Here is a 19362-nt window from a genome sequence, read left to right as displayed (position 1 = left end):
TCGCTACTTATCTAAACACATCTACATACAAACACATAAATGCTCTCTCGCACGCAGGCAGACAGGCAGACAGATGCACGCACGCCCACACACACACACACACACACACACACACACACACACACACACACACACACACACACACACACACACACACACACACACACAGGAGCCCCGGTGGCAGTGTGCTGCTGTTGACAGCTGTTGAGAGGCGATATGTAAGAAGAATCTGGACAGCTCCAGCTGTAGCCGACAAGTTCTGGACCACGTCCAGCATCCGACAGGAGGGGAGGAGATTCGCCCCTCCCTAGGACAGAGCAACGCGGCTGTGGCTTTCACACTGTTCACCTCCCGATCCTTCACAAGCAGTGAGCCGATCAATCTGGAGGAGGGATGGGAGGGGTAGTTCCTTTCAACACAGGAATGCGGGTTCAAGAAAGCTGTTGAGTTGGTTTGACCCCCACATTCACAACGTGGCCGAGCACACTGACTGCTGTAAGCTCAGAGGCTCAGTAGCTGTCTGGGTAGCATCTGGGGATCAGAAACATATGTGGGCTGCATCATAGGCCGGGTGTGAATTGATAAGATGGTGCAGTGGTTTTGCCAGTAAGAGTTCTGCCCCATGTATAGCATTCTCCTCATGACCTTCTATCCCAGGCCTGTGTGTGTTAGTGGGACTATATAGGTACTCGAGGCCTATAGCCAAATTTGGTTTGTTCTGGGTTGCCCAAGGGAGCACTGGCTTCCTTCCTCCTTTCTGATCATGGATAATGTTAGCTCGATTGCCAATCTACGAGGCAATTTGTGATTGGAAGAGTCTGACCAATGGGAGGATTTGACAGTCCCACTCTGCTCTCCCCTTGTCCTTGTGCATAGGCTCAGAGCAATATGTCCTCAGAACACTAGCAGAGGAACAGCAACAAGGAAACGTGGTTGATTTTAAAAACGCAATCATGTGACAGAGATGTTGCTTTGTCTCTGTTTTATTACAGGTATCACCACATCTTCAGACAATGTCAAACATTTTACAGACTGTTGTTTAAATGCTTCCATTTAAATAGAGGGAAAAGCAAATGACTGGAAAGATACTCAAAATACTCAAAAACACCTGCAAAACCCCCGAAAGGCACTGGAAATCAACTGCTTTAACATTAGCCGTTCTTTAAAACATTTTTTTAAAACATGCACTCTGCTAGAAAAGACACCTGTGGTGAGGATGACATTGTGTTGTTGTTACGCGATTCAGTGGATTGCAATACACAGAGAGCCTTGATATGTGGAATTTCTCGAGCTTTTGACTGCTCCATTATGTGTAGGACACCAAAAGCCACCATAACTTGCTGTACCAAAGCTACTATAAAGGACTGCAGGCTCCAGCTTTAGATGTATTACAGTACTGTGAATGTGGCTTTGTAGAGAGCAGATATCTGAAATATTTTCAAGGTTAAATACACAATATGTGGTTGCTATTTAAATACCTAAATGTGACTTTTAAGTTAGATGTAATGGAATTACTTTGACGACAACAGTTTTCAGATTTTTTCTTCATCTCTGCTAAGGAAATGTACAAAATAAAAATGTAGCTTTTAAATAATAATGATGGTAGTACATTCAAACAATAGCATAATAATTCCTCCGTATTATTGTTGCGGTTTTAAATATCTCATGACGGGATGCTTGGCGCGGACAATTTGCCTGTCTATGTGTCTGTCTGAGAAGTCCACATCTATACAGTCTATGAGGAGTGTCCGTCAATGTCTCTCTTGATGAGAGATCGGTAGCTGTCCATTGGCCCAGATATGTTAGATGAGTTAGTTTAAGGATGGTGTCACTGATGCAAAGGTTATACGTTTCCATCCTCCTCATATGGGCCACGTGAAAGCTTTCTCTGCACTATACGTCACTCTTCATAATATGTCCACCGTATTAGATAGTATAATCTGGCACTGATATCTTCATCTCTTGCCAGTCCCCTTGGTCTCCGACTCCACTGGTCGAGTGCATCTCCTTCACAGATTGATGTTGCAATGAGGATGTGAGCGACACACTGAGCACGGAAAGACACAGATACAGACACATTACAGACACGTAGAGGGCTGGCGAGTGAGCATTGAACAAGCTCAGGAGTTCTATAGACAGAGAAGAGGTGGGGCTAATGGGAGGATTCTCTCCTTTACTCCTGGCTGTCGTTCCTCTCTTCTTCTGTCAGCAGCATTCTCTACCCCTACTGGGATGTGGGAAACTGCTTCGTGTTTCTCTCTCTCTCACTATGTGGTAGTTCTGAAGCACGGCACTGTGTTCTGAGGGGGCTCCTCTGTTTCTGGTTTTTCCTCACTCTCTCCCTATCCTCTCTTTATTTCCACTACTGACAGCTGTGGCCCTCCAACACCTATACTTCTTAGAAACCACTTGGTCCTGCTGGATTGGGTTCTACATTCCTGTCTCTTCCCTTCCTCCCTCATCCATCTCTCCTGCCACCCCCCCTGCGCTACTAGAATTTTCATCCCACCACCAGAAGGTCCAGGTACTCTTGTCTCACATGGTCCTGCTGGGCTGGGTTCTGTCCTTGCTCTCGTCCCCTACCTCATCAGTCTCTCCTTCCCTCGCTCTCCTCCCTCCCTCTCTTTTGTTCCCCATTACCGGCATCCACAGCCCTCCACCACCATGTCCTGGTAGTTTTTGAGCACCACGCGGTCCTGCGGGTCCAGGTAGAGCATGGCGATGGGGCTGAGGGCGGTGGGCACGCAGCAGGCCCGAGGCACGGCTCCGTTCACCGAGTTCACCAGCGTCTGCACCATGGCGTGGCTGGATGAGTTCATGTGGTGGGTGAGCGGGAAGCGGCACTCCCCTAGGCAGAAGAAGGCGTCGTAGCCACTAGGCGCCACAATCCACTTGTTCCAGCCCACGTCTTTGAAGTCCACGTAGAGCGGGTGGCGGCGGCAGCGGGCGCGGGACAGACGCTTCAGTTTCGCCGCACGGCCACCATTGCGCTTCACCCTTCCACCCTCGTCCCAGCTACCGCCCCAGCCAGGGCTGGCGCTCCAGTCCCTGTCTCTGTCTCTTTCCCGGTCCCGGTCCCTGCTGTTGCTCCTGCCCCTTTCTCTGGCCCGCTTCCTCCCCCTCATCCTCTGGGCAGTGTCAGAGGTTCTCCGGCCATGGGCGGCTAGTGGCTCCCCGTGCCCGTCATGGCTGTAAGTAACCAGCAGGGGTCTCTCCCGTGCCCAGCTGTGCTCATCCTGTCCCAGAGACCTGCGCACCCTCAAGTGTCCCTCTTTGCGCCCTTCCTCCCCAGTGGAGAGTGGTAGAGCATCATGGTCAGGGGGGGTGAGGAGGGTGGTGTTACCGAGAGGGGTCACCTCCAGGAGGAAGGCCAGGCTGCCGGTCCAAGCGTGGGCCCCTACGAAGAGTTCAGTGCTGAGGCTGAAGGCCTCCCAGGAGTCAGCTGGCCTGGTTCTGGGGGCCCCTGTGAGGAGCCGTGACTCCAGCAGAGTGGGCTCAGAGTCCCCAGTGCCTCCATCGAGGAACAGGCTGACCTTGTGGGCCCCGGGGCCGAGGCTAGCCCCACCACCCCGGAAGAAACGCAGCTCGGCAGAAACCACACGCTCATCCTGGGGGATGGAGGACACGTTGAAGGAGATGGGGACCTTGTTGTTACTCACGGTGGTCAGCCTCTTTTCAAGGGGGAGTGAGGGGCTGGTAGACTCTGAGATAGAGGAGGGAGGGAGGGAGAGAGAGAGCAACAAAGAGAGAGAGGTTAAGATAGTCAAAGAAGAAGGTTCAATTTGTAAAACAAAATTGATGTCCTCCACAGTTCCTTGGAGGTCTCTCTTGTAGGATTTTCTAAATCAAACATTGTAATCTCACAATGTCAAATACAATGTAAATTGACCTGTCAACCCTTAACTTTAAAAGGTCAGACACATTCAGTGCCATAAACAGTTAGATAAGCTTTTCTTTGCACACACTAGCATCATAATAGGACCTCCACTTGTGGCTGGTTAGCTTGTGAGTGTTATGGAAACATTCATGTTATCAAATGGAAAATAGATGGTCTGGATTTGGAGCCTACTGACTGCTAAGGTGGAGTCATAACAGAAAGAGACTGGGTATCACAGCCCTGTCGTCATCAATGCCATCTAACCCTGACTCAAACTACAAATGGAATGTGTAGAACAGTGTCTATTAAAAACATACTGTGGAACTGATACCAAATGGTGGTAGGACAAGGGAGAACAGCTTTGCAAACTATCCACAAACTGTCTCAGATTAGGAGTGCTGATCTAGGATCTGTCCATATGATCTTATTCATGATAATCTAAAAGGCAAAACTAATCCTAGATCAGCACTCTTACTCGGAGGTGCTTTTGGGGATATCGGCCTATGTGTATTGTTACCTGTGTGGTGGAAGCTGCGTACAGTGTTGGCCTCCTGGACATGCTGGCTGGGGTAGCTGAAGTGTGGATCCTGGACTAGGTGGTACTGCTGGGCGTGGAAGCGATAGAGGTCCAGTATGTACTGGGGGATGGGCGCACCTGGCCGGGGGTTGGGGTGGGACTGCAGGCCCAGGCGGCTCAGCAATAGGTTCTGGATTGTCTGGGCCAGGCTGGGCTCCAGGGGGGTGGGTGATGGCGGTGGCAACGACGGCTCACTGCCATCGGGCTCGGTGGCAAAGCCCTGGCGCCCAGGCGAGGCTTGAGGTAGCAGCAGGACCATCAGGACCAAGAGTTTAGCAGCGAACATGGTGGATCTAGATGAGGGGGAAGAGAATGTGAGGAGAGGAGTTAAGTTAGGGTTTATTTCCGGGAGAAGAGGAATCGGAACGCTTAAGTCTGTCCCTTTTTGACACTTCCAGTGGTGCCCTTTAAAGTCACAAGTGTTTATTTAGATTCATATACCATATGTTTAATGTATTTTAGTTCATTGGAGTTAGGGGGATTAAAATACCACTACTCACAACTTAAATCTTATGAGAGAAACTACTACCACTATATCATCAGCTTGTTTTCTCCTCTCCCATTCCCCACCATACTAATTCCTTGTCAGCAGAGTATGAATCATACCATAACATTCAGACAATAAACATGTATTCCCTTTAATGTGGCTTGAACACAACCAGTCATGATGTTTTCATCCGATTGTCAAACAAATCACTTACAAAAACGTAGGCTACCTGCGCATGTTCATCCACCCCAAAATAATTCTAGCATTCTAATGAATGGAAAGAGACATCTGTTACAAAACATCAAAAGTTTTATGACATTGGGCGATTGTCATTAGTACTAAACTCTTGTGGTCGGAATGAATAGATGCTGTCACACCCTGATCTGTTGCACCTGTCTTGTGCTTGTCTCCACCCCCCTCCAGGTGTCGCCCATTAGCCACTGTGCATTTATACCTGTGTTTTCTGTTTGTCTGTTGCCAGTTCGTCTTGTCTCATCAGGCTTACCAGCGTCTTTCACATACACCTGTTTTTCTCTCGAGTCCCTGGTTTCCCAGTTTTGACCATTTTCCCTGCCCTGACCCTGCCATTCTGTACCTTGTGACACTGCCCTGGATTATTGACGTCTGCCTGCCATTCTGTACCTTTCGGACTCTGCTCTGGATTACTGACCTCTGCCTGCCATTCTGTACCTTTCTGATTCTGCCCTGGATTACAGACCACTGCCTGCCCCTTGACCTGTCATTTGCCTGCCCCCTGTTTTTGTAAAAAAAAAAAAAACTTTTGTTACTCTGAACTGTCGGCAGCTGGGTCTTAACGTGAGGTCTAATAGATGAGTCTTGCTGACAAATGTAATTTTTTTTGTCAAAAGTAAAGTCGGGACATCTGAAAAAGGGGCTGAATTACGGGACGCAAATACAGCTGTCTGTCCCGAGTGCATTGGCACAGGAAACCGTGCGGGCCTGGTTGAAACAATTATGTAAGTTCAGATAGCGGACTAGACCCAGTTGATAATGTTGCAAGGTCGCTAGTGGGCTGGGCCCAGTCGATACAACGTTGCAAGTCTTCTAGCGAAAGCTCAAGGCAGAGAGTAAGGCAGAGAGAGTGGTATTTAGGCTGAGGAGAGAGCTGAATGCAATTGAAAGAACCCGAATCAACTGTCACTGGCCTTAAACCATGAGAGAGAGGTGGGGGTGTTTGTTTAATTTGGAATAAGCTTTTGAAATATTTTCATGTTTACCACTGTAGCAGTACAACGTGCATTTGAATCCATTAGGAGAATGCCCCCCCCATGTAATTCACACACTGCTCGTCAGGCTTTTAGGACGTAATGCTGGTGCGACATCAAGAAATGTACTGCTGGAGTCCATGTGAAGTTGTTTGCTGGATACACATGGCTGTAAAAACAGCACCACTTTGTTTTCCTTAATGTTCATGTATTGCTATGTGTTGCCAAGGCCCCATCTCCTAGGAAACTCAAGCACAAGGGGATACAAGTGATTAAGCAGAGACTATATTCAGTGTGTGTGTGTGTGTGTGTGTGTGATTTAGGAGAACTTTAATAGTAGTACTGCTAAGACCATAAATTAGCTAAAGTTAGTTGACTTTAATGGAGAATAATAACTAGTGTAGCTACTGTACTTTATATCTCTATTGCTCCAATTTACTCTCCAGAGCGTATTTGCTGAATGGACCTATACAGTAGCTTCAACCAAATACTTGAGACCATAGTTGCTAACTGGCCTGTCTGCTGTGCGGGAAAAGGCCCAGTGCTGGAGGTCATAACATTAATGCCCCAGCCAGCCAGGTTACCACCCTGTGTCTCTGTAGTACAGCTGTTAATGATTGAGCCACTAATTAGAAACTATAGGCCTTAATGGCCTTGTGCCCTCTGGAGTCAGGAGGTCAGGGGTCAGGGTAGGGGTGTCTGACCTGTCTATTGTTCAAAGTAGGATGAATTTGGCCCTGGACACTTAACTAGAAGGTCAGTTTGCTGTTAGCAAGAGGGTAAGCTGACCATAGATTTGGTTCAAAGCATTCAAAGCTAGTAGGCTCGTGTAGAGACTGAGACCTGGGCTGGGCCATGACTTCTCTTCTCCCAACCTGTCTGCATTACCATCATCCTACAACTAAAGAAATTAGAGATGTCGTCATCATTCTAAAAAGAAAAGATACGTCTCATTGAATGCAAACGACATAGAACTCAACGTCCTGTTTCTCCCTACAGACTAGAGCGAAGCTCTCTCTTAATCTTATCACTCCCTGCCTATCGCATCACTGAACTGAGCTTAGAATTGATTAAGTCCAACATGGCAGGATAACTGAGGCATTTATGGCACAACGAACACATAACTACACCATAATCATCGATAATCATGCCATAGTGTCAGAGTAAGGTTTACAAGGAGGTCACAGGGTGTGTGTGTGTGTGTGTGTGTGTGTGTGTGTGTGTGTGTGTGTGTGTGTGAGAGAGAGAACAGACACAGCAATACCCTGGGAAAATAAGCTGTGAGCGTGGAACTCGGTTCACTACCCATTAACTCAGTCGGCCCCACCCCAAGTAATGTCTCTCCACCCCATGCTTCTCCACCTAAGGCAACACTACGGGGGAATTAGAGGATGATTAGAGAGCCACAACTGTACACCCTTTCCCATGGCGTCCTATGGCTTGACAACTAGATTAAGGATACCCCCCACCCCCTTAATGAAGGTCCAAAGGTTTGTTTCAGAAGTGGGAGGAGGGGAGTCAGAGGACACCCTGCCGTTCATCCATCAAGAGTACGTCCACCCATCTCCCTGTGTCTCTCCAGCTAATCTAAACTGGGAGAAAAGTTCATAAACTTAATTTGGCCTCTATCTGCCATCCACTCCGGCGACCCGCCCCTCTCTCCATTCATCCTGGATGGTAACATCCATGCGATTGCTTTCCCTTCATCCCCCGCTCTCTCCCTCCTCTGAAATGGGACTAATCGAGTCTTCCGGGGGAGGTGAGGGGTGAGGTGGTGCTCTCAGACGTATGAGATGATGTCTGACCCAGTGCAGACGGTAGCGTGACCCCAGGCGCACGCAGACGAGAGATGGGCGGTAATCAGGCTGTTCCTCTGAACTCACAGATCAAAACAGACCAACATAAGTATATCTCTCTCTCTCTCTCTCTCTCTATTTTAGTCTCTCCTTTTCTTAGTCCCTCTATCTCCTTATCTCCTCCTCCCTTTCTGTTTCTGTCCCCCCTCATTCTCTCTTAGTTCCCCTCCATTTCTTTCAAGTCTATTCTCTGGATATCTTCTACTTCTATGGGGGGGCAGAGGAAAGACAGATGTAGAAAATAGAGAGAGGCAAAGATAGAGAAGAAGATATACAGCTAAAGAGAGAGAAGGGAAGACAGAGATATATCCCTCTTCTCTCTCTATCACTACTTGTCCTTTTCCATATCTCTTCCCCTGCCCCTCCCCCCCTCTGTGTTCCCTGTCTCCCCATTCTTCTTTATCTGCATGTTTCTCTCTTTCCCAATCTCTATTTTTCTTTCTCTCCCTATCTTTATTTATCTACCCCTCTGTCTCTTGTGTTGGTCTTTTTCCTAAGCCCTCGAAATGAATGGTGTTTTTGCGGAAGGATGCTGCTGAGTGTTGTCGGGCGAGAGGGCCCAGTGTCACCGCAGCCGGCTGATTTATCCGCGGCCGCTGTCTTCGTGTTACGCCTGGTCCCGCCACTTTCCCTTCCTGTTGTTCTTCCCGTTTTTCTTTTCCCCAGATTCCTGCTCTCCCTCCCTCGCTCTCTAACACACACATACACTCTCTGCCCATGTCATAACTACTGCATGTCTTGGAAATCTTATACTCGCACACACACAAACATGTACAAGCTCACAAACACACTGCTGCTCATGGCCTGGATCCACAGGCTCAACACACTGTCTTCTCTTGGACTTAACCAGGATTTTGATTTGAAACCGTTTTATAGTTTCAAAATGTCCAAATTATTGTGTTTCCCCCCCACCCTAATTGAATATTGAAGCGATGTCACTAAGTACTGCCACTATATATAGGACCTTCCACCCCCACCTGGGATACGGATGCTTGATGAAGACCTGAGGGTCAAAACATTATGAATAAATATCACCTGGGAGCATGAGCAGCAGTGTACAACTCCAGCACCTTTCGGAAAGTACCTGGGTGTGCGTATGTTCTTCAGCTTTTGTACAAAGCTCACAAACACACATCCCAAGAACGTTTTTTTTTCTTCCCGCATCTCTGTGGACCATTCTCAAAATCACCTGAAACGGACACCTAATGCATCCGGAATGATCCTCACACTTCTCTCTCCACCGCTAACTCGCGACCGATCTCTCGAATGACGACCGCGTTCACTGCTTCATGATTTAATGTATCAGGCTGAAACGAAGAGGTAAGAGTGACATTTTTCGAAGCATGACAGTTGAAATCATTAGAATAATATTCCTAGTTGCCTGCTGTGTGGTTTTATCAGAGTGTATTATACTTTATCCCAGCTGGGGCGATTAAGAGGTTAATGACACGGGCAGTCCAGACTTCAGCCCGCCGCTTGCCTTCCTCAACAAACCTTTATGGTAATTACGGCTCCACGCGTATGCACCACGCAAACACGTACATGGAAATACAAGCCGAGAGAGCGAGAGAGCGAGAGAGAGAGAAGAAACCAGTGTCTGCTGCCAGGGTTGAGATTACACTTTCCAGCTACTGGGGAATCAACCAACACTCTCACAACATCGCTAGAAACTACAACTGCAAGGTAACGGACTGCAAGGCCCTACAGAGTGTGGTGTGTACGGCCCAGTACATCACTTGGGCCGAGCTTCCTGCCATCCAGGACCTCTATACCAGGCAGTGTCAAAGGAAGGCCCAAAAAATTGTCAAAGACTCCAGCCACCCTAGTCATAGACTGTTCTCTCTGCTACCTCATGGCAAGCAGTACCAGTCTGGAACCAACAGGACCCTGAACAGCTTCTATCCCCAAGCCATAAGACTACTAAACAAGACTCCTTAAATGGCTAAAGAAATGGTCACCCGGACCTACCAGCATTGACCCTTTTTTGCACTAACTCTCGTGCACTGACTATGTTCACACACTGGACTCTACACATACACACACACACACACACACACACACACACACACACACACACACACACACACACACACACACACACACACACACATAAGCATTTTGCTACACCAGCAATAACATCTGCTAAATATGTGTATGGGACCAATAAAATTTGATTTGATTTGACATGCACGCTACAGACGCCCACACACATATAAGACGTGCACACCTGCATACTGACGCCACACACTATCACACTCGCCATATACCCTGCTACTACTGTCTATCTATCCTGTTGCCTAGTCACTTTACCCCTACCTATATGTACATATCTACCTCAAATACCTCGTACCCCTACACATCAAATCAGTACTGGCAACCCACTGCATATATCCATGTAATTTGTATTCGTTATTCAGTGTGTTTTATTCCTCACCTCACTATTTCTATTCTTTATTTTTATTTTTTTAATATGTTTATCTTTAAAAGGTCCCGCAAGTAAGCATTTCACTGTTGGTCTACACCGGTTGTCTCCGAAGCGTGTGACAAATGACATTTGATCTGGAGCGTCAGCTACCCTGTACCCTAGGAAAGACATTTAGCCAGATACCCCTATGTACAGTATAGTAGTCACCACTGCCAGGACCTTCATTCCCAGGTCCATTATTAAAAAAAGAGTCTAACTAGCACATACAGTGCAGGAGATCAACAGGTCCACCTTTAACCTCCATCTATTTCAACCAGAACTACAAGTCACTGGAAGCTTTTCAGCTCTTGTAGATCTTCATCTATTTCAACTAGGACATTCACAACTGTATGCCTCAGTGTTCACGCCATTTCTCGCTGTGATCCATAACGTTTCACTCAGAGCTATGTGTTTCGGAATGATCTGAGCGTCAGGGAGTTTAGCGACAGACGCCGGGAGGCGGTGGTTTAGTTAACAGGAGGCTTTGCGGAGGCAGATGTATTGGTGGAAACAGCGACACATCAGACACGTCAAAAACATCTTCACACGTCCTGTCGACACAGACAGAGGCGGAAAAGACAAAAGCAGCACCGGTTCACGTGAAAGCTGTGTTTACCATCAACACTGAGGAATAGTTCAATGCCTTTACACTCCTACAGTAAGTTACATTAGGTCCTCTGAAAACATAATAGTCACATTCTTGGACCCTCGCTTATAAGCGTTTGATTGCGAGCAACACAGTATGCCAGCATCTGCGTGTAAGTGAGCATGTGTTTGTTCTCCCTAGAGTGGCTAATGGTTTGAGCAGTGAAGTTCCCGTGGCCAGGCAGAGTTGGCTTGGCATACATGTATATGTGTGTGTTTGCGTGTGTTGAGAGAGAGTGTATGTGTGTGTGTGTGCAATACTCACGTCCAGGTGTGGTAGGAGGTGTGCAGAGTCCATGGTTTATCCTAGAGCTCCAGTGTTACGAACCATCGTCTCTCGCTCCCTCTCCGTTGGACAGAATGGACAAAGTAAACTCTTTTACCTCTCTTTCTCTCTCCGTTTGTCTCTCTTAGGTTAGCCTGTGTCTGTGTCTCCTCTGTGAGTGGGCTGTGGATGAGGATGCTGTACTCTCTCCATGGTTCTCCCCCTGTACTGCTGGGCTCCCCTCTCACTCACCCTCTCATCCTGTTGTCAGTTTCAGATAAGCGGCCTCTTAAAACATATCCACCGGCTTTCCCCTGCCTGCCTGACCTCTTCAAACAGGCAACTCCCTCTCTCTGTCGCCGACACTTCCACCTCTGCTCAGACACAGAGAGATAGATAGACGTGCAATATAGCTACTGTATGGACCTGCACAAGAAAAATATATGTCTGGAGCGTTCTGTAACTGGCAACAACAACAAAAATGCCCTCTTGTCCTCAGCTTCCTAAATGTGTCTCCCTTCCTCTCTTTCTCTGTCTCTCATTCTCTTTGTCTCTCCTCCCCTTTTTCCTCTCTCTCCCTCTCCCTCTCCCTCTCTCTTATGCTATACCGAGAGTCCAGCTGGTAAACTCAGTTTAACTCTAATTGACTTTCCTGGTCATTTGGATCCTCCCTGATCGTGATGTCACCAAGTCAGACCACCCCCACTACCATCACACACACACACACACACACACACACACACACAGTTAGAGATAAGGTCAGGGTGGACTGGCTAATTATTTTATTTTCCATTATTACTTTCCCAAACTCACCCACTGATTTTCATTGACACCATTTTCATTATCAGCTAACATGCTGACATGTTCACAGACATTACAATCTCCATGATCAATTCATGACTATGTTACTGAATAAGACCAAACATATTCTCTTACCAGACCAAGGCATGAATGGATGACTCATAGGGGAGGACAAAGTCACTACAATTTGGGGGATGTGATTGGATGGAATGAGCCAAAAAAAAAAAAAGAAGGCACATTGTAATTCTCCACTGCGTTGTTCAAGCAAGGTGCAATCGTCCTTCCAGCGGCGGCCACCAAATTGGTATTCATCGGGCAGGGCTATGAGGAAACGTCTCTTTAGGATGTATCGTCTCACATATTAGATTTCATCTGGAGAATCACTTTATTTCCCGTCCCTCTGCCCCTCCCCCTCCCAAACACACACACAACCCCAACTCCCATCAATTCACCCAGTCTGGTGAATTACCCTGGTCCAGAGGGACAACACACACACACCTTCCCATCTGTGGGCTCAGACAATTTACACGACAGTTATCGAGTGTCATCTGAACAATTACACTGTAATTATTTACAGTGTATTTCACAGAAGTATTTGCTTTGATCATGATGTACAGTATTTTTCTTTGTACCTATGGATTCGTGGGGACATTCTAACCCAATAAGAGGCCACTAGGAAGCAACACATGCTGTTACATGTTTGGTGGGACCATAACATTATCCTGTCCAGTCTGTCAGTGAGTAGGCTAATGGATGTGTGAAGGATGTCACATTGCTTGCTTTAGTGAGGACCACTTTCCTCCTGATTCAGCTCTTACCGAGGCTCAAACCCAGTACCTCTGCCTTGCGAACGCGTGACCACCGCCCTTAAGCGTCTTACCCAATTACGCCACCGAAAAGCTAGCTATTCGGCAGCGCAAGTGGGGATAGTTCAGGCTGAGGAGTGAGTTTCACAGACTCCCATCTGCTACATACGGACCCTTCAGTCAGAGTAGGCTACGGCAAGGACCCTTCAGTCAGAGTAGGCTACGGCAAGGACCCTTCAGTCAGAGTAGGCTACGGCAAGGACCCTTCAGTCAGAGTAGGCTACGGCAAGGACCCTTCAGTCAGAGTAGGCTACTGCAAGGACCCTTCAGTCAGAGTAGGCTACGGCAAGGACCCTTCAGTCAGAGTAGGCTACGGCAAGGACCCTTCAGTCAGAGTAGGCTACGGCAAGGACCCTTCAGTCAGAGTAGGCTACTGCAAGGACCCTTCAGTCAGAGTAGGCTACGGCAAGGACCCTTCAGTCAGAGTAGGCTACGGCAAGGACCCTTCAGTCAGAGTAGGCTACGGCAAGGACCCTTCAGTCAGAGTAGGCTACTGCAAGGACCCTTCAGTCAGAGTAGGCTACGGCAAGGACCCTTCAGTCAGAGTAGGCTACTGCAAGGACCCTTCAGTCAGAGTAGGCTACGGCAAGGACCCTTCAGTCAGAGTAGGCTACTGCAAGGACCCTTCATCACAAGAGCAGTGGTATAACTCCACTTCTGCCTCCAGGTTTCCCGTCCTCTGGAAAAGACGTCCGCTGTCCCACGTTCCCCCCTCCACATTCCGACGGGGGTGGAGGAGCTTTTAAAGTAATACCTCACCGCTCTCTTAACAAGCCGACCGGAGTCGTCCCCCCCCCCCCACCATTTCTCAACCCTTTTCCTGTCCACTACCCTGACTGGAGTCACATCTGGAGGAGAGGGGACAGAGACGAGGGCCCTTAATCCCTCTGTACCCTTCACTTGGAGTTGTTGCCTATATCGTCATCATGGCGTATTTTAGCGCATCAGCACACTGTATTGTATGAACATTGTTGCCCCTTTGTGTGTCTGAAATGGGAAAAGTCCACAAAGAAATAGACCGTGCACATGAGGGCCTACTTCTGTTGTGGTTTGATTCACTGAGCTCCAAAACGGCTGACAACCATACAGAGACATCGCATCCGTGTTACTGCTCAAGTAATCGCAGAATTAAAGATGATGGATTGTAGAGTCAGGCGGGACTGAGAAGAGCATAGCCATAGGCGTAAAAATCAGGAAGTGAGGTGGGGAGGAGAGCAGTAAAAGCTGTATAGACGATGGCGTGATCCTTGGCCTCAGCAATAACACAAACAGCCAAACTGGTGTTCAGCTTGAGCAGAACTGCTTCTCAGGCGATAATGGGAGAATTTACGAGCCACTTTATATCTGCGATAAAGTTCCAAATGACTGGTCCAAACCGCACTCCTTATCTGTGCCCAACTAAACATCTGTTTGCTCAGGTAACCTCCTCATTAAACTCAGTTAGAACTGCACACACATGGTGCATGACACACATTCTTTGACGTCACTATGTAAGTATATAAGATAGCCAATGGTGTGCTAGAAAGCATATTATAAACTGGGTGGTTCGAGTCCTGAATGCTGATTGGCTGAAAGCCGTGGTATATCAGACCGTATACCACAAGTATGACCAAACATGTATTTCTACTGTTCTAATTATGTTTGTAACCCGTTTATAATAGCAATAAGGCACCTAGGGGTTAGGGGGCTGTATCCATCATGCGTCATGCATAAGAACAGCCCTTATATACCACACCTCCTTGAGCCTTATTGCTTAACTGTGCACTGGTAATTTTGTAGCAATATTGGATGAAAAATTCAATTGAAAATAGAAACATTTTACTTACAGATGTAGGATCTTAATTTGATTGGAATTTTCCAAAACAGCAGGAAATGCAAACTTGTAGTGTATTCAAGGTTTAAAAAAGCTTCTAAAGTTTGTAATTTCCACTTTAAAAATGTCAGACTTGATTTGCCCGAACAAAATTGTCAACTCCAATAAAAAATGTCCATTAATTATAATCCACATAATAATTCACATTTCCTGTTGTGGCAGGATTATTTTCCAGCTGTAGTAAACTGTCTTAAATTAGGATCCTATATCTGTATATGGGGATATTTGATTGGCACCTTAATTAATATGGTATTCAAAATATATTGAAGATCAAATGAAAGTATTCATCTTTAAACATGTGAAGGAAAGATCATTCGAAGTGCATGCAGTTGCCATTAGAAGGTTGAGAACAAGTTATACTGGGTTTGGCCTCTGAAGGAATGACACTGCGGGGAAAAAAGTGGAATGGATGGTTTGTGAGTGTAGCGTGCTGGGTAATACAATTTCATCTTGTTGTCAGAGAGTGGACTGCAGTGTGAGGGACGAGGAGGAACACAGAGGAAGACTTCCATTTACAGTTCACATTAAATAATTGGGTTAAGTCGTGGACCACAAAACAAACACACACGCACAGACTCTTGTGCACACAAACCACACAACATGTGTACACACACACACACACACACACACACGGAGCTTACGTTTTGCATTCACTGGCAAGGAATTCCAAAGTGCATTTTTGCAGAGATAAGATTCCATTCTCCTGAGCTCACTGTTTCCGAGACAGTCAGGGAGAGGGAGATGGTGGCAGGAGGGGGTCAGTCATGCCAACAACCCTCTGGCCTCCCTCCCCCTTGTTCATTCAGACTCCCCCTCGTTCCTCCAGACTCCCCCTCGTTAATTCAGACTCCCCCTCGTTCATTCAGACTCCCCCTCGTTCATTCAGACTCCCCTCCACCTCATCGGGGGACTATGAGAGCCAACAGGTTTCCTCTCTGTGTCCTATTGACTGAAACCTGCAAATGCAAGACAATACCTGCAGTACCAACACTTTCCTTTCCGGTTACATGATGAAACTTTTACTTTCTCCCGAACACACACTGACTGTCTGACATCCCGCCCCTCCTTCCCCCAGAAACACATTCAATGATATCATCAGAGGAAATACTGAAGACAAGGTCGGTGAGCGGGCAAACGTGGACCAGGGTGTGTGTTGAAGATTGTGTGTGTGTATGCGTGTGGGGGAGTGTTCGTCCTTGTTATCAAGACAATGATTTTATAAACGAGCGTGTGTGTGGAGGTTAGAGTCCCATTCAAGCTGTCTAGAGCAGCACAGGGGACTTCCCCATAAGCCCCATTCAAGCTGTCTAGAGCAGCACAGGGGACTTCCCTACAAGCCCCATTCAAGCTGTCTAGAGCAGCACAGGGGACTTCCCCACTAGCCCCATTCAAGCCGTCTAGAGCAGCACAGGGGACTTCCCCACTAGCCCCATTCAAGCTGTCTAGAGCAGCACAGGGAACTTCCCTACTTGCCCCATTCAAGCTGTCTAGCGCAGGACAAGCCTTTTCATCATTCATCTGCTCAAACGGTCTATGCAACACACACACACACACACACAAATGTGTGACTGTAAATGACAGTGACCTCAGAGGAGTAAAGGTTTGTCTTGATCGACTTCTCCAAAACCTGACCACTCTCGTCCGTAATCGTCAGCAAAAATACCTGTTTTTAATTGGTGATCTCACGGAACATTGAAATAACAGACAGCTGATTCATTCAAGGTTCTACACGGTTCCGTGTTGCCTTAACGACGACCCCGAACCATGACTGTGTCTGGGGTGACAGAGGTGTGGTACTTCACCTTCCTGTGTCTACTGTATATACATACAGCTCTAAACGAAGGTCAACTATTTATGTTTGAGGTATTTTCAGACTCCACGTTGAACAAACTGGATGTGTGAAGCAGTGCCAGAGAGTGGGTGATGAACCATTGATATTGGCTGTCTATTTTTGAACGTAGGTGCCAATACCAACTGTTGAGGCCAGACTGAGTCGGTCTTGGCAAGCTGAGCCCACAGTGAGTAGCATTAGGAGCAGTTGTGTGTCCAAGAGTATTTTCAGAGTCAGTCTGACTCGCCTCATCCGTAGACCTGTCCGCCGGTTTACCCTTGGAACCTCTGTTCCGGAACGGTTTCATTCTCCTCCACGCGACCTACAAAACCAACCACACAGTCAACAGTAGAACTGTATAGGAAGCACGGGCTGAATCCGTGGCAACGATCATCATTTATTATTGTAATAGTGGGTGATGTTTAGATTCTTAATGCCAATTACAGAAGTCAAACGCATACAGGTCCTCTGTAGTTCAGTTGGAAGAGCATGACGCTTGCTACGCCAGGATTATGGGTTTGATTCCCGGGACCAGACATAAGTATGAGCACATGACTATAAGTCGCTTTGGATAAAAGCATCTGCTTAATGGCATATATTTCTGATAAATAAAAAATAATAAAAAAAATTATTTCACCTTTATTTACATTTACATTTAAGTCATTTAGCAGACACTCTTATCCAGAGCAACTTACAAATTGGTGCATTCACCTTATGACATCCAGTGGAACAGCCACTTTACAATAGTGCATCTAAATCTTTTAAGGGGGGTGAGGTGAGAAGGATTACTTTATCCTATCCTAGGTATTCCTTAAAGAGGTGGGGTTTCAGGTGTCTCCGGAAGGTGGTGATTGACTCCGCTGTCCTGGCGTCGTGAGGGAGTGTGTTCCACCATTGGGGAGCCAGAGCAGCGAACAGTTTTGACTGGGCTGAGCGGGAACTGTACTTCCTCAGTGGTAGGGAGGCGAGCAGGCCAGAGGTGGATGAACGCAGTGCCCTTGTTTGGGTGTAGGGCCTGATCAGAGCCTGGAGGTACTGAGGTGCCGTTCCCCTCACAGCTCCGTAGGCAAGCACCATGGTCTTGTAGCGGATGCGAGCTTCAACTGGAAGCCAGTGGAGAGAGCGGAGGAGCGGGGTGACGTGAGAGAACTTGGGAAGGTTGAACACCAGACGGGCTGCGGCGTTCTGGATGAGTTGTAGGGGTTTAATGGCACAGGCAGGGAGCCCAGCCAACAGCGAGTTGCAGTAATCCAGACGGGAGATGACAAGTGCCTGGATTAGGACCTGCGCCGCTTCCTGTGTGAGGCAGGGTCGTACTCTGCGGATGTTGTAGAGCATGAACCTACAGGAACGGGCCACCGCCTTGATGTTAGTTGAGAACGACAGGGTGTTGTCCAGGATCACGCCAAGGTTCTTAGCGCTCTGGGAGGAGGACACAATGGAGTTGTCAACCGTGATGGCGAGATCATGGAACGGGCAGTCCTTCCCCGGGAGGAAGAGCAGCTCCGTCTTGCCGAGGTTCAGCTTGAGGTGGTGATCCGTCATCCACACTGATATGTCTGCCAGACATGCAGAGATGCGATTCGCCACCTGGTCATCAGAAGGGGAAAGGAGAAGATTAATTGTGTGTCGTCTGCATAGCAATGATAGGAGAGACCATGTGAGGTTATGACAGAGCCAAGTGACTTGGTGTATAGCGAGAATAGGAGAGGGCCTAGAACAGAGCCCTGGGGGACACCAGTGGTGAGAGCGCGTGGTGAGGAGACAGATTCTCGCCACGCCACCTGGTAGGAGCGACCTGTCAGGTAGGACGCAATCCAAGCGTGGGCCGCGCCGGAGATGCCCAACTCGGAGAGGGTGGAGAGGAGGATCTGATGGTTCACAGTATCGAAGGCAGCCGATAGGTCTAGAAGGATGAGAGCAGAGGAGAGAGAGTTAGCTTTAGCAGTGCGGAGCGTCTCCGTGATACAGAGAAGAGCAGTCTCAGTTGAATGACTAGTCTTGAAACCTGACTGATTTGGATCAAGAATTTAACCAGGTAGGCTAGTTGAGAACAAGTTCTCATTTACAACTGCGACCTGGCCAAGGCAAAGCAAAGCAGTGCGGCACAAACACAGTGTTACACATGGAATAAACAAGCGTACAGTCAATAACACAATAGAAAAAAAGAACGTCTATATACAGTGTGTGCAAATGGCATGAGGAGGCGAGGCAATAAATAGGCCATAGTAGCGAAGTAATTACAGTTTAGCAAATTAACACTGGAGTGATAGATGAGCAGATGATGATGTGCAAGTAGAAATACTGGTGTGCAAAAGAGCAGAAAAGTAAATAAAAACAATATGGGGATGAGGTAGGTAGATTGGGTGATAATAATAACGACCCAACAATTGTGAGAAGGAAAGGTAAAATACATGTCAATTACACAAAATTAGAATGTGCTACTTTCATATTTTGTATATTTGTGTGTGCGTTCTTTTCTTTTTCTCACTCATCTCCAGACGGTGTGGTCTTTGGCAGACCAGGGCCCCGTATTCACAAAGCGTCTTAGAATATGAGTGCTGATCTAGGATCAGTCTGAATCTTATTCATGA

General features: G+C 47.4%; 2 protein-coding genes across 5 annotated transcripts in view; both read right to left on the bottom strand.

Annotated features, from left to right (window-relative positions):
* LOC118386003 (gem-associated protein 7-like) overlaps positions 1 to 19362 on the bottom strand; it is a 147970-nt gene that overhangs the window by 113825 nt on the left and 14783 nt on the right. The window lies entirely within an intron of this gene.
* Positions 968 to 12606, bottom strand: LOC118385993 (bone morphogenetic protein 2-like). Of its 3 annotated transcripts, none has more exons than XM_052525660.1 (3): positions 11398 to 12606; positions 4395 to 4747; positions 968 to 3703 (listed from the first exon to the last, which is right to left on the bottom strand). In XM_052525660.1, the coding sequence occupies exons 2-3, from the start codon at positions 4738 to 4740 to the stop codon at positions 2637 to 2639; spliced, it is 1413 nt and encodes a 470-aa protein (XP_052381620.1). In that variant the 5' UTR covers positions 4741 to 4747; positions 11398 to 12606; the 3' UTR covers positions 968 to 2636. The 3 variants fall into 3 exon arrangements, with proteins under 3 accessions (XP_052381620.1, XP_035629206.1, XP_035629195.1); XM_035773313.2 differs by lacking the exon at positions 11398 to 12606 and adding an exon at positions 5156 to 6224; XM_035773302.2 differs by lacking the exon at positions 11398 to 12606 and adding an exon at positions 5171 to 6224.

This window comes from Oncorhynchus keta, chromosome 1 (genome assembly GCF_023373465.1).
Source record: "Oncorhynchus keta strain PuntledgeMale-10-30-2019 chromosome 1, Oket_V2, whole genome shotgun sequence".
NCBI lineage: Eukaryota > Metazoa > Chordata > Actinopteri > Salmoniformes > Salmonidae > Oncorhynchus > Oncorhynchus keta.
This window is presented reverse-complemented; position numbering and strand designations above follow the sequence as displayed.